General features: G+C 45.6%; 1 protein-coding gene across 1 annotated transcript in view; it reads left to right on the top strand.

The window, feature by feature from the left end:
- LOC126469646 (uncharacterized) overlaps nt 1–9,844 on the top strand; it is a 198,809-nt gene extending 188,965 nt beyond the window's left edge. The window contains exons 6-7 of the mRNA XM_050096771.1: nt 6,776–7,005; nt 9,795–9,844. Coding sequence (XP_049952728.1) covers nt 6,776–7,005; nt 9,795–9,844 — 280 coding nt within the window. The remainder of the gene's footprint in view (nt 1–6,775; nt 7,006–9,794) is intronic.
- Nucleotides 9,845–12,749: the final 2,905 nt, after the last annotated feature.

Raw genomic sequence — 12,749 nt, 5'->3', positions numbered from 1 at the left:
TTGATTACTCCCTGTTCCCTACCGTCCTTGACTGAACTGATACCTCTGTCCCACCACTTGCCCCAAGTTCCAGTACTTGGGTCAGTCCCCCCCCCCCCTCCCCCCCCCCCTCAGACATCAACACTCCCATCACCACACACGACATCACACTCGTCCTCCGCTCCAAACGCAACACTGCCCCTGGTCATGATGGTGTCACCTACCGCCACCTCAAGGAATCCCCCCCCCCCCCCCCCCCGTCCTTCCTGGCTGTCCTTGCTACCCTGTACAATGTCCTCCTTTCCATGGGCTTTTACCCTGACCTGTGGAAGACTTCCCATGTCCTGCTGTTTCCTAAACCCAACAAGCCCCCTCTGATACCTCTTCCTATCGTCCCATCTGCCTCACCTCCATATTCAGTAAGGTCTTCAAGACCATCCTCTCCCATTGCATTCACCTCCTTCCCCTTACCCAGTGTGGCTCTGTTCTTCCTTCTCAGCCAACGACTAGCTTCTTAACCTTACCAATCTTCTTTCCCTCCAACTTAACTCCGGTCGCTCAAATATCTTTGTTTCACTTGACCTCCAGAACGCCTAAGACCATGTCTGGCATCCCCAGCTCCTCTTCAAACTCCAGACCTATGATCTCCCTATCAATTTCGTCCGTCTCGTTGCTTCCTTCCACTTCCGTCATCCCTCCTATGTCACTATCCACAATTCCAACTCCTGTGCCTTCTATCCCTCTGCTGGCGTGCCCCAAGGCTCCGTCCTTTCACCTCTCCTCTGTCTCCTGTACACTGCTGATATGGCCAAACCTCCTCTGCCTGTTCATCTTCTCCAATTTGCTGATGACACTATCTTCCTTGTCCTTTATCCTACCCTTCAACGGTCCCAATGTACACTCCAAACCCACCTTGACCAGTTCACCACTTGGTGCAGCCAGTGGTTCTTCCGTATCAACCCCTCCAAGCCACAGACGATCATCATAGGCCACACCATCCGCTCCTTCCGTCTCCATGATTTCTACCTCACCATTTATGGCTGTCCTATCCACCTCACTCCCACCCTCAAATACCTAGGCCTCACCCTCAACCGCCATCTCACCTGGACTCCCCTCTCCTTACAATCCAGCACAAAGCTCACAACAGACTCCGCCTCCTGAAACTCCTGTCTGGCCGGACATGGGGACTGCATCCTTCCACCATCCTTCACACCTACAAATCCTTGATCCATCCCATCCTTTGTTATGCCAGTGTTGCTTGGATTTCCCCCCCTCCTAGGTCCTATAAAGACCTCCAAATCCTCAGATCCCATGCTCTCCGCCTTGCCTTCCGCATGCGCCTCCTGTCCGCCACATGCATCCTCTACGACCTCATCCCCTTTCCCCACCTTCTCCTTTTCCCTGAATACATCCACACCCTATATATTGTTCGCCGACTTGATCCCCCTCACCCCCTGGTGTCTGTCTTCTTCTCCACCCACAATCTGTTGCTGCACCTTTACCATTGTGTCCCAACCTCTCTCCATCTCCACACCCTCCTCCTCCTTTCCCACCACAACTTCCAGCATCTACCCCTCCCAGATGATGAGCTTTGCCCTGTCATCTACCCTTCCTACCAACTCTAACCCCAACTTCCTCCTGCCTCCTCCTCAGGGCTCCCTCTCCCTTCTCCTGAGTGGCTTCCCCCGTCCTCCCATACCCCGTCCCTCTCCTGTTCTCCCCTTCAGTGTCTCTGCACTCCCTCCTGCCTTGTCTTCCCTCTTCATCTTCCACTCTGGCCGTCCCCTGCCTCTTGGTGCGCCCCCTGTAGCCCCTTTTCCTCTTCCTCCCACTCCCCATCCCCCTCCTCTCTTTCTTCCTCCTTTCCGAACTCCAGTCCTTCGGCAGGTCCCTACCAGTGGTTTTTATTCTGTGTGAGTGTTCCATAGTTTCCAGTGGTTTTGTTTTTTAAATGTCTCGCTCTGTGTGGTTTTTATACTGTGGCCGACTTTTAACTTGTGTTTGACTCCAGTGATTTTAAGTGCGCAAAGAATTGCTAGCTGTGTTCTTTTAACTTTATGTCGACTTTTTAATTGTCCCCCAATGTCCCCATATTAGTGTATATTTTAATTCCGATTATCTGCATTTACTGTATTTTAATGTCCCCTTTTTTCCCCTGTTTTTATGTAAGAGTTCCCTTGTATTTCTGTTAAAGTCATTTGGCTGAAGAGTGGTGGACTGTGCCACTGCCAGCCCTCCCCTGCCCATATGGGGCAGGGAAATGAGATTACAATAAGGGAAAAAAAATTTCGATGATGACATGTCACTGACAGGTCAGAGGTATTTTACAAGTAAGTAATATTTGCAAATATGTAACAAGAGCTTGTTTCTATTCCCTCCACTGTACGATATGTATGTTTTATTAATTTTGCAGTTCAGCATGCACTTGAGAATGGCTACAAAGCCGAAATCATGATTGTGTACAATAAATGAACAATTAACAGTCAAATGGCGGAAATTTTTTAACAAAATAAATATGTTTTTGCGTTTTTTTGTGAATTCTGTGAAATAGTGATGCATCTACATCTAAACCTACATACACACTCCGCAAACCACCATAAGGCGCATAGCAGAGGAGGAGGAGGAGGATATTAGTGTTTAACATCCCGTCGACAACGAGGTCATCAGAGACAGAGCACAAGCTCGGATTAGAGAAGGATGGGGAGGGAAATCGATTGTGACCTTTCAAAGGGACCATCCCACTATTTGCCTGAATCGAAATTGTAGAGTGTATAAGAATTATGTGTAATAATTATGTGCATTTATGCTTGTGCAAAGTAGAAATATACGTAAAGACTTATTATAGGCTATGTGAACATTTTAGAGACTTTGACACGTCAAGCCACAATATTCAGAAGCGGCAGCAGTCGAACAAGGAAGGCCGGCACGTGTGTGACATTGGTGACGTTTCTGCCCAACGTGAGAAGGTCGATGACCAGCGGAGTTTGCCCAGCAGCATTCAGCACGTCAACAGGTCAAAGGCCGAGCAGACGGGCAATGCTTGCAAGGACAACAACGACCAGTGCAGTTCGGACATCAGTGGCCGAGAGGCACTCAGTGTACAAGAGGTTGACAGCGCAATGGCCGACCACACCAGCTTAGAGGCAAAACAGTGGAAAGCCGGCACGTGTGTCGACACTGGTCGCGTTTCAGCCCAACTTGAGATGCACAGATCAACGAACGAAGGGTCAGTCACCGCCCTAGAAACTTAGCGACATTGGCAAAAATACCGAATAAATACTTCCGACAGACGGGCGTGAGATTGTCCTTTGAGTTGGTCCTTAGGACGGTTCTTCGAGGGGAGACACGAAGAAATGTCGCCTGAACGGACGGGCAGATGGTTAGTCAGTGGACGTCACACTTCGCTACAATGACTTAGCCACTCTGCTGCTCGACAGAAGAAGCTGTCGGTACGGCGCCAATAGGTCGACGCAGAAGATGCCATCCCAGATGTTAGCAGAAAGAAGTTCATGTGTTACTTATCCAGGTTGCTGGTGAGGACGAAGGGACTGCGGCCACACCAAATGGGTAGCCTGTGAACTTAGAGGCTGATGAACACCGCCAAAAGATGCCGAACCTGAGGGTCGCTGGTTCGATTCCGGGACAGAGCACTCAGCGTCACGCCGTAGCCGCTTGTTAATACGCAACGAGCGAACTCACAAGGAGCAGGCCGGGCCGCCGCCTCTGAGTGTGACGGGCACGGTACTGAGGGAAGAATACGGTGTCGGCGCTCTGCTGCAACACGAGCCGCCGCTGCACCAGCTGTCACCGGAATCTGCGCGCTACGACTCCGCCTCTCCGCAGCCGCGAGGAATTGAGCGAGTTAAGAGACAATGTATTAGTTTGTTTAAAGAGTATTAGGTCTCAATAAATGACTGTTAGTGGGTCCACCAATGTTTCACTCACACCCACTGAGCCAAGGAAAGAGCCCACTCCACCGCCCACAAAGTGTCGCTTCCTTCCCGCCATCCCTGACAAAATTGTGACCTTTGCTCCCCTCTGACACTGACGCTCAATATCTAGTGTCACTAAACCCCAGCCCGCTACAAAATCAAGGTTCAAAATGGTTCAAATGGCTCTGAGCACTATGGGACTCAACTGCTGAGGTCATTAGTCCCCTAGAACTTAGAACTAGTTAAACCTAACTAACCTAAGGACATCACAAACATCCATGTCCGAGGCAGGATTCGAACCTGCGACCGTAGCGGTCTTGCGGTTTCAGACTGCAACGCCTTTAACCGCACGGCCACTTCGGCCGGCCTACAAAATCAAGGAAAACCTAAATCAGGTGGGCCAGACGCGGGTTTGAACCTTCCTCCTCCTGAACACGAATTCAGTGTTGCATAGTAGAGGGTACCCTATACCGCTACTAGTCATTTCCTTACCTGTTCCACTCGCAAACAGAGCAAGCAAAAAACGACTGAGCCCTAATTTCTCGTATGTTATCTTCGTGATCCTTACTCGAAATGTATGTTGACGGCTTCAAATGCCAGTTCTCTAAATGTTCTCAGTAGTGTTTCTCGAAAAGAATGTCGCATTCCCACCAGGGATTCACATTTGAGTTCCTGAAGTATCTGTGTAATACTTGCTTATTCGAACATACCGGTGACAAATCTAGCAGCCTGCCGCGGAACTGCTTCGATGTCTCCCTTTAATCTTATCTGATGTGAATCCCAAGCACTCGAGCAGTACTCAAGAATAGCTTGCATTAGCATTCTATATGCGATCTACTTTACAGAAGAACCACACTTCCCTAAAATTCTCCCAATAAACCTAAGTCGACCATTCGCCTTCCCTATCACAATCCTCATACGCTCGTTATATATATATATATATATATATATATATATATATATATATATATATATATATATATATCAGGACAATTTAAAAAATAATAGGTTCAAAGAGGCTATCGTGTACATGCCAATCTCGCATATTAGAACCACATATTATGCCAGGTACATTGCAAATTAGTGTCTGACAATCAATGTAACTTACATTGTGTTAACTATTTGGTAGTGATTGACAGATAGATGCTTATTTTAAATTGTTGATTAAGATATGTATTTTAGATTAGTTCATTTAGTTTTCATAGAATGCAGTAACATGAGAAACAAAGCTCTTTTCCTTTGAACAGAGTGGTGACCGATGTTATATGTGTTTACGTGGCTATAGGAAACTCTGGTAAACATCTTACATTTAAATTGATGAGACAGTACTTCTAATGCTACAATTAGAACTTTATAGTGGTTGGTTGGTTGGTTGGTTGGTTTGGGGAAGGAGACCAGACAGCGAGGTCATCGGTCTCATCGGATTAGGGAAGGACGGGGAAGGAAGTCGGCCGTGCCCTTTGAAAGGAACCATCCCGGCATTTGCCTGGAGCGATTTAGGGAAATCACGGAAAAACTAAATCAGGATAGCCGGACGCGGGATTGAACCGCCGTCCTCCCGAATGCGAGTCCAGTGTCTAACCACTGCGACACCTCGCTCGGTTTTATAGTGGTAGTAATGCCTAATTTACAATTAGGTACTGACGAACAATAAGTTGTAATTAAGTTGTACTCAACGAAAAAAGACTCCATTTTGTAATAACCTGTCGAGTGTTGAGTCTAAGACTACTGTGCCTGTCAATTTTCTTTTGAAGACTGATACTTGTGCGAATTTTAATGAAGCTTTAGATTGTACTTGTGCTAACCACCAGTTGTAATTCCCTCCCATCGTATGTTCGAGTCCTCTCTCGTGCATGCGTGTGTGTGTTGTTGTTAGCATAAGTTAGTTTAATTAGTGTGTAAGTCTAGGAACCGATGACCTTATCAGTTTGGTGCCTTAGGAATTCAAACACATTTGAACCAGTTATAATTACAATAAATTTTCCCAGGAATCCACAACGCTTACACTGGCTTTTCTTAGTGCTACTTCTGTCCCATGGTCTATGGCTCTGTAAACGCTTTTATCCACTTTAATACGTCTAAGATGCTATTGTTTGTGATAGTCTAAGTGAAGTCGCCCATTCGTTTTTGTGATCAGTGATTCTGGGTGGTACGATAGCTACGAAAATAGACGATAACATTTCCAACATATGACTGAGCTAAACGTAAGTGTCTGCCACACAACATACGTGACTTACGGAGTATAGATGTTGATTTAGATGTTCACGTAATCAGTATTACACTTTTATGGACCGTAACAGTTAATTTCTTACATGTGCTGAGGTAATGATTGTGCTTCGTGCTAACCTGATATTTCGCTTTGCAATAACCCCACATCAGTGAAGCCGCCTACATTTAACTGCCGCGCAGGATTAGCCGAGCGGTCTAAGGCGCTGCAGTCATGGACTGTGCGGCTGGTCCCGGCGGAGGTTCGAGTCCTCCCTCGGGCATGGATGTGTGTGTTTGTCCTTAGGATAATTTAGGTTAAGTAGTGTGTAAGCTTAGGGGCTGATGACCTTGGTAGTTAAGTCCCATAAGATATCACACACACACACACACACATACATTTAACTTCTGTGAAATATCCTCTGACACCTTTTGGATCCAGAAGTCATCTCCAAATTGAGCTCAGCTCTCTCTGTTACTCCTCGAAAGTGGTCCAACAGTTGTGTAAATTCGAGGGAGTGTGCCCCTAATTTATAATCTAGTTTGGAGGACCTTACGAGACATTTGGCAATGAAACCATTGTTACTATAATTTTTCATTTTGTTTGCTGGAATTATACGATAATTCTTTCTGACGCAGTTTTCTTCATTTTTCTGCAGTACTATTCCTGTTCGCATGGAAGACGACAAGAGAGACGATGACAGCGGCTCTTCTGTGACCAGCGTCCGACTGGCTGCAGGATCAAGCAACAGGATGCAATGCACCGCCAAGCGGGAAGCATCCTGTGGGAATGAAATAGGTACAAGGATTCTGGGGCACAGATGCGGCTTCTGCAAGGAAATGTTTGCCCAGTTGCAGGACCTGAAGGAGCACATGCACAAGGACGGATGTGAATTCACTCACACATTCAGTGTGTGTCACAAAACAGTCACAGGTGGTCCATGTTTGAAGAACCACTTTCGCCTGCACACTAATGAACGCCCATACACCTGTGGTGTTTGTAGCAAGACGTTCGTGCAAAGCGTTAACCTGAAGCAGCATTCGCAGTTGCACACTGGCGACTGCCCGTACATCTGTCTCATTTGCAACAAAACGTTTGCATGCAAGAAAAACCTGAAGGAGCATTCACTGTGGCACACTGAGGAATATCCGTACATATGTGACCTCTGTAACAAGAGATTCCGAACGAAAAGTAACCTGAAGCGGCATTCACTGTTACACACTGGCGAACGCCCCTACATCTGTTGTGTTTGCAAAAAGACTTTCAAGCTAAATAGTCACCTGAAACAACATTTGCGGGTGCACACTGGAGAAAGACCCTACATTTGTGGCGTATGCGAGAAGACGTTCGCACTGAGCGGCTCTTTGAAACGGCATTCTCGTATGCACATTGGCGAACGCCCCTAAATATGTTTCGTTTAAAACAAGACGTTCAAACACTCTAAAGCACTGGCATTCACTTTTTTACAGTGGCGAAGGGCCGTATGTCTGTGGTACTCTAAAGTCATGTGCGTCCATTCATACATACGTATGCGCGCGTGCGTGCATGTGTGTGTGTGTGTGTGTGTGTGTGTGTGTGTGTGTGTGTGTGTGTGTGTGCGTGTGCGTGTGTTTTCAAATATTACCATTAACGCTCGTTTCTGTTAAATTCGTCAGTTGCTTTTTAATATTGCTCATGGTTACTGTTATGTTATTTGTGAAATATCAGGGTATCCAAAATATAAATTACTTACAATAAGTTTCCATATATCTGGCTAAGAGTTTATTTTAATGTGCAATAGTTGTAACCTCTGTCATGCATCCATAATGCAAAAACAAGAAATCTCAAAAAATGAAAGAAACTCCATTAAATGTTCTCATACAAGCCACATCTTCAGTATTTTTTCGGCGTGATCTAAACATTCTTACCAATGAAACTGCATGCTTCCTGTGTGATGAATTGTGTGTCGAAAAAAAATAGCTACTAACTTTTATTCTGCGTCACATATGGAGCAAATTAGTAAAAGATCAAATTAACATTCATAGTACCCACAAGTATTAAGAATATATGTTTTCATCTGCAAAATAATAATTAATAATACAATAATTGTGTGTTCTTCGTGTGGAATATCAAGGCCACATATTTGTTAAAGGTCATTTTGAAGTTTCTCACCTCGGCTGTTCTTCCACGATTAGCCGGTTTCGGACTTACAGGCCATTTTGAAGTACAGTAGGTGTCGAAGTGTAGTACAATTATCCCGCTATTAAACGGCGGATATAACCGATCTGGAAGCGACCACATAACGTGAAAGCATCGTAATTGAAACCAGAAAACTTATTGCACTCGTAATAGTCTTCTTTATAACTAATGCCATGTTATAGGACACTATATATGCTCGCCTTTGGCGTTGAAACCAACAGTCTGTTCGATGATTGATCGCTTAAACCCCTCTGCGCCCACAGTAATTAACGTAATCTTATCCTCATGATCCCTACAATAGTGATGCGTTGGGGACTGTAGTATATTTGTAGATTATTGACTCAAAGATGGTCCTAGAAACTTGTGTAGAAATTATCCGTATAGTTTGCGTCTATCTTCAGGGATCTGTCAGTTCAGTTTGTTCAGCATCCTATGACTATCAAGTATCAAACAAACCGGTGATAATTGGTGCTGACCTTCTTTGCACATATTCAATATCCCACATCAGTATTGTTTTCTATATATCTCACACTCTTGAGCAGATCGGTCGCTTGAGTAGTCTCTTTTTCAGACTGACTGAATTTCCGTAATACTGTATCAGTGAAACGAAGTTTACCACCTGTCTTACCTTCGACTGAGCCTATGTGATAGCTTGATTTCTTATCCCTACGTATTGCTAAATCCAGGTATTTGTGTGAGTTGGTGATCGATTGCAGTTCTGACTCGTTGATATTGTAGACGTAGGATACTACATGTTTTCGACTTGTGAAGTGCAAAATTTTTCATTTCTGAACATTTAGATGAAGTGGCCAGTCTTTGCATCACTTTGAAATCCTATCAAGATTAGAGTGAATATTTGTGCAACTTTAACCAGACAGTACTTCTTTATAGATAACTGTGTCATCTGCGAAAAATCTGAGGTTACAGTTAAAACTGTCCGCGAGGCCATTAGTATACAACATGAAAATCAAGAGTCTCAACACATTTCCCTGGGCCCCGTTTGAAGTTACTTTCGTAATTCGCGCGGCTACTCCCGTCGGAGTTTCGAGTCCTCCCTCGGGCATGGGTGTGTGTGTTGTCCTTAGCCTATGTTAGTTAAAGTTAGATTAAGTAGTGTGTAAGCCTAGGGACCTGGTGACCTTAGCAGTTTGGCCCCATAGGACCTTACCACGAATCCTCCAATTTCCAAAGATAAAAAGCTGCGTCCGCCCTACCAAGAAACCCTCTGTCTAGTCACAAATATCCAGCAAGGCAACGGAGAACGTGACAATTTTCGTTAAGGTCGTTAGGGAAGCGGTGGAAGCACATGGGTGGTCAGATGAAGTAACCCTGTATTTTGCTAATATGCGTTTGGTGGGGGACACCAAAGCATGTGTTTTCTACTACGAGACATTGAGTAAAGCACTTATGTTCCAGGAGTGAACCGCTGGTTGCACTAGAGGTGCCAAAAGCAGAATAGTGCGAGATTTTTTCGGGAGAAATTAACCCTTCGGCTGCAGCTGCTGCGAGCAATGCTGGCAGTGTAGAGCGCGCCGTGGAGGTCGCTTAAGCAGTTGACCTGCGCTAATAGCCATCTCCGCGGGCTGCTGTCTGTACCTGAGCTTTCGCTCGGCCGACCTCGCCCTGTGCTGAGTATTTCTGGAGCCAGAGGGGTTGCGATTCTCTGGCAGTCTGAGTGTGATCACCGACGTTACAAATAAACACACTGTATCTGCATACTTACTCCATAGCTTTGAAACTGAAGATGAATTGCTCGACGGACATAATGTACACTGAAACTGCTTATGCTCCTAACATGTAACTCCTCATCAAAGCTTTCTTTCATTTGCAATTAGTTCTTACAAATCATCATAAGGTCTCTGTATATATCTGAATTTTATTTGAAATACTGATATTTAATTGTCAGGTTTTTGTACGTAACTTACGATTTAAACTCTGGAGAATCCGTAACGATCAAAAGTAACGTTCGTCTGTGCTAGCACGATAAGCTAGCAAACAACTTGCGAGGTCATGCGGCTTTTCGCGGGTGATGCTGCAGTATACAGAGAAGTTGCAGCATTAGAAAACTGCTGCGAAATGCAGGAAGATCTGCAGCAGATAGGCATTTGGTGCAGGGAGTGGCAACTGACCCTTAACGTAGACAAATGTAATGTATTGCGAATACATAGAAAGAAGGATCCTTTATTGTATGATTATATGATAACGGAACAAACACTGGTAGTAGTTACGTCTGTAAAATATCTGGGAGTATGCGTACGGAACGATTTGAAGTGGAATGATCATATAAAATTAATTGTTGGTAAGGCAGGTGCCAGGTTGAGATTCATTGGGAGAGTCCTTAGAAAATGTAGTCCATCAACAAAGGAGTATGCTTACAAAACACTCGTTCGACCCATACTTGAGTACCGCTCATCAGTGTGGGATCCGTACCAGGTCGGGTCGACAGAGGAGATATAGAAGATCCAAAGCCCGCATCTCGTGGTCGTGCGGTAGCGTTCTCGCTTCCCACGCCCGGGTTCCCGGGTTTGATTCCCGGCGGGGTCAGGGATTTTCTCTGCCTCGTGATGGCTGGGTGTTGTGTGATGTCCTTAGGTTAGTTAGGTTTAAGTAGTTCTAAGTTCTAGGGGGCTGATAACCATAGATGTTAAGTCCCATAGTGCTCAGAGCCATTTGAAGATTCAAAGACGAGCGGTGCGTTTCGTCACAGGATTAGTTGGTAAGCGTGATTGCGTTACGGAGATGTTTAGCAAACTCAAGTGGCATACTCTGCAAGAGAGGCGATCCGCATCGCAGTGTAGCTTGCTGTTCAGGTTTCGAGAGGTTGCGTTTCTGGATGAGGTATCGAATATATTGCTTCCCCCTACGTATACCTCCCGAGGAGATCACGAATGTAAAATTAGAGGGATTCGGGAGCGCACGGAGGCTTTCCGGCAGTCGTTCTTCCCGCAAACCATACGCGACTGGAATAGGAGAGGGAGGTAATGACAGTGGCACGTAAAGTGCCCTCCGCCACACACAGTTGGGTGGCTTGCTGAGTATAAATGTAGATGTAGAATGACCTTTTGTGCCACAGAAACGGGCGAATGTGTGCAACTGACCATCGTCTAATGAAGTTAACCTTCATTTTATTGAACGTAATGCCAAAGAAACTGGTATAGGCATGCGTGTTCAAATACAGAGATATGTAAAAAGGGAGAATACGGAACTGCGGTCGGCGTCGCCTATATAGGACAATAAGTGTCTGGCGCAGCTGTTAGATCGGTTGCTGCTGCTACAGTGGCAGATTATCACGATTTAAGTGAGTTTGAGGGTGGTGATATACTCGGCTCACGAGCGATGGGACACAGTATCTCCGAGCTAGAGATAAAGTGGGAATTTTCCCGTACGACCCTTTCACGAGTGTACCGTGAATATCAGGAATCCGGTAAAACAAACTTCCAATATCGCTGCGGCCGGAAAAATATCCTGCAAGAACAGGACCAACGACGACTGAAGAGAATCGTCCAACGTGACAGAAGTGCAACCCTTCCCCAAATTGCTGCAGATTTCAATGCTGGGCCATCAACAAGTGTCAGCGTGCGAACCATTCAACGAAACATCATCGATATGGGCTTTCGGAGCCGAAGGCCCGCTCGTGTATCCTTGAGGACTGCACGGCACAAAGCTTTCCGCCTCACCTTGGCCCACCAACACCGACGTTGGACTGTTGATGACGGGAAACATGTTGCGTTGTCGGACGAGCCTCGTTTAAAATTATATCGAGCGGATGAACGTGTACCTCATGAATCTATAGACCCCGCATGTCAGCAGGGGACTGTTCAAACTGGTGGAGGCTCTGTAATGGTGTGGGTCGTGTGCAGTTGGAGTGATCTGGGACCCTGATACGTCTAGGTGCAACTCTGATAGGCGACACTACGTAAGCATCTTGTCTGATCACGTGTATCCATTCATGTCTATTGTGTATTCCGACGGACTTGGGCAATTCCAACAGCACAATGTGACACCCCACACATCCATAATTGCTACAGAATGGCTCCAGAAACACTCTTCTGAGTTCAAACACTTCTACTGGCCACCAAACTCACCAGACATCAGCTTATTGAGGGGATGCTTTGAAAAGTGGTTCAGAAGAGATGTTCACCCCCTCGTACTCTTACGGATTTCTTGACAGCCCTGCAGGATTCATGGTGTAAATTCCCTCCAGCACTACTTCAGACATTAGTCGAGTCCAAGCCAAGTCGTGTTGCGGCACTTCTGCGCGCTTGCGTGGGCCCTACACGATATTAGGCAGGTGAACAAGTTTCTTTGGCTCTTCGGAGTATATTGTACGTAAAATCTCTATATATAAAAATATGCTGCTGTGCGTTAGTCTCAAAAATGGCTTAACTGATTTGGATGACTATTTTTTTGTTGCATTCCGAATTGTTATGACAAAGTCTGTATGGAAGAAAGGT

This window comes from Schistocerca serialis, chromosome 3, assembly GCF_023864345.2.
Source record: "Schistocerca serialis cubense isolate TAMUIC-IGC-003099 chromosome 3, iqSchSeri2.2, whole genome shotgun sequence".
NCBI classification, from domain to species: domain Eukaryota; kingdom Metazoa; phylum Arthropoda; class Insecta; order Orthoptera; family Acrididae; genus Schistocerca; species Schistocerca serialis.
This window is presented reverse-complemented; position numbering and strand designations above follow the sequence as displayed.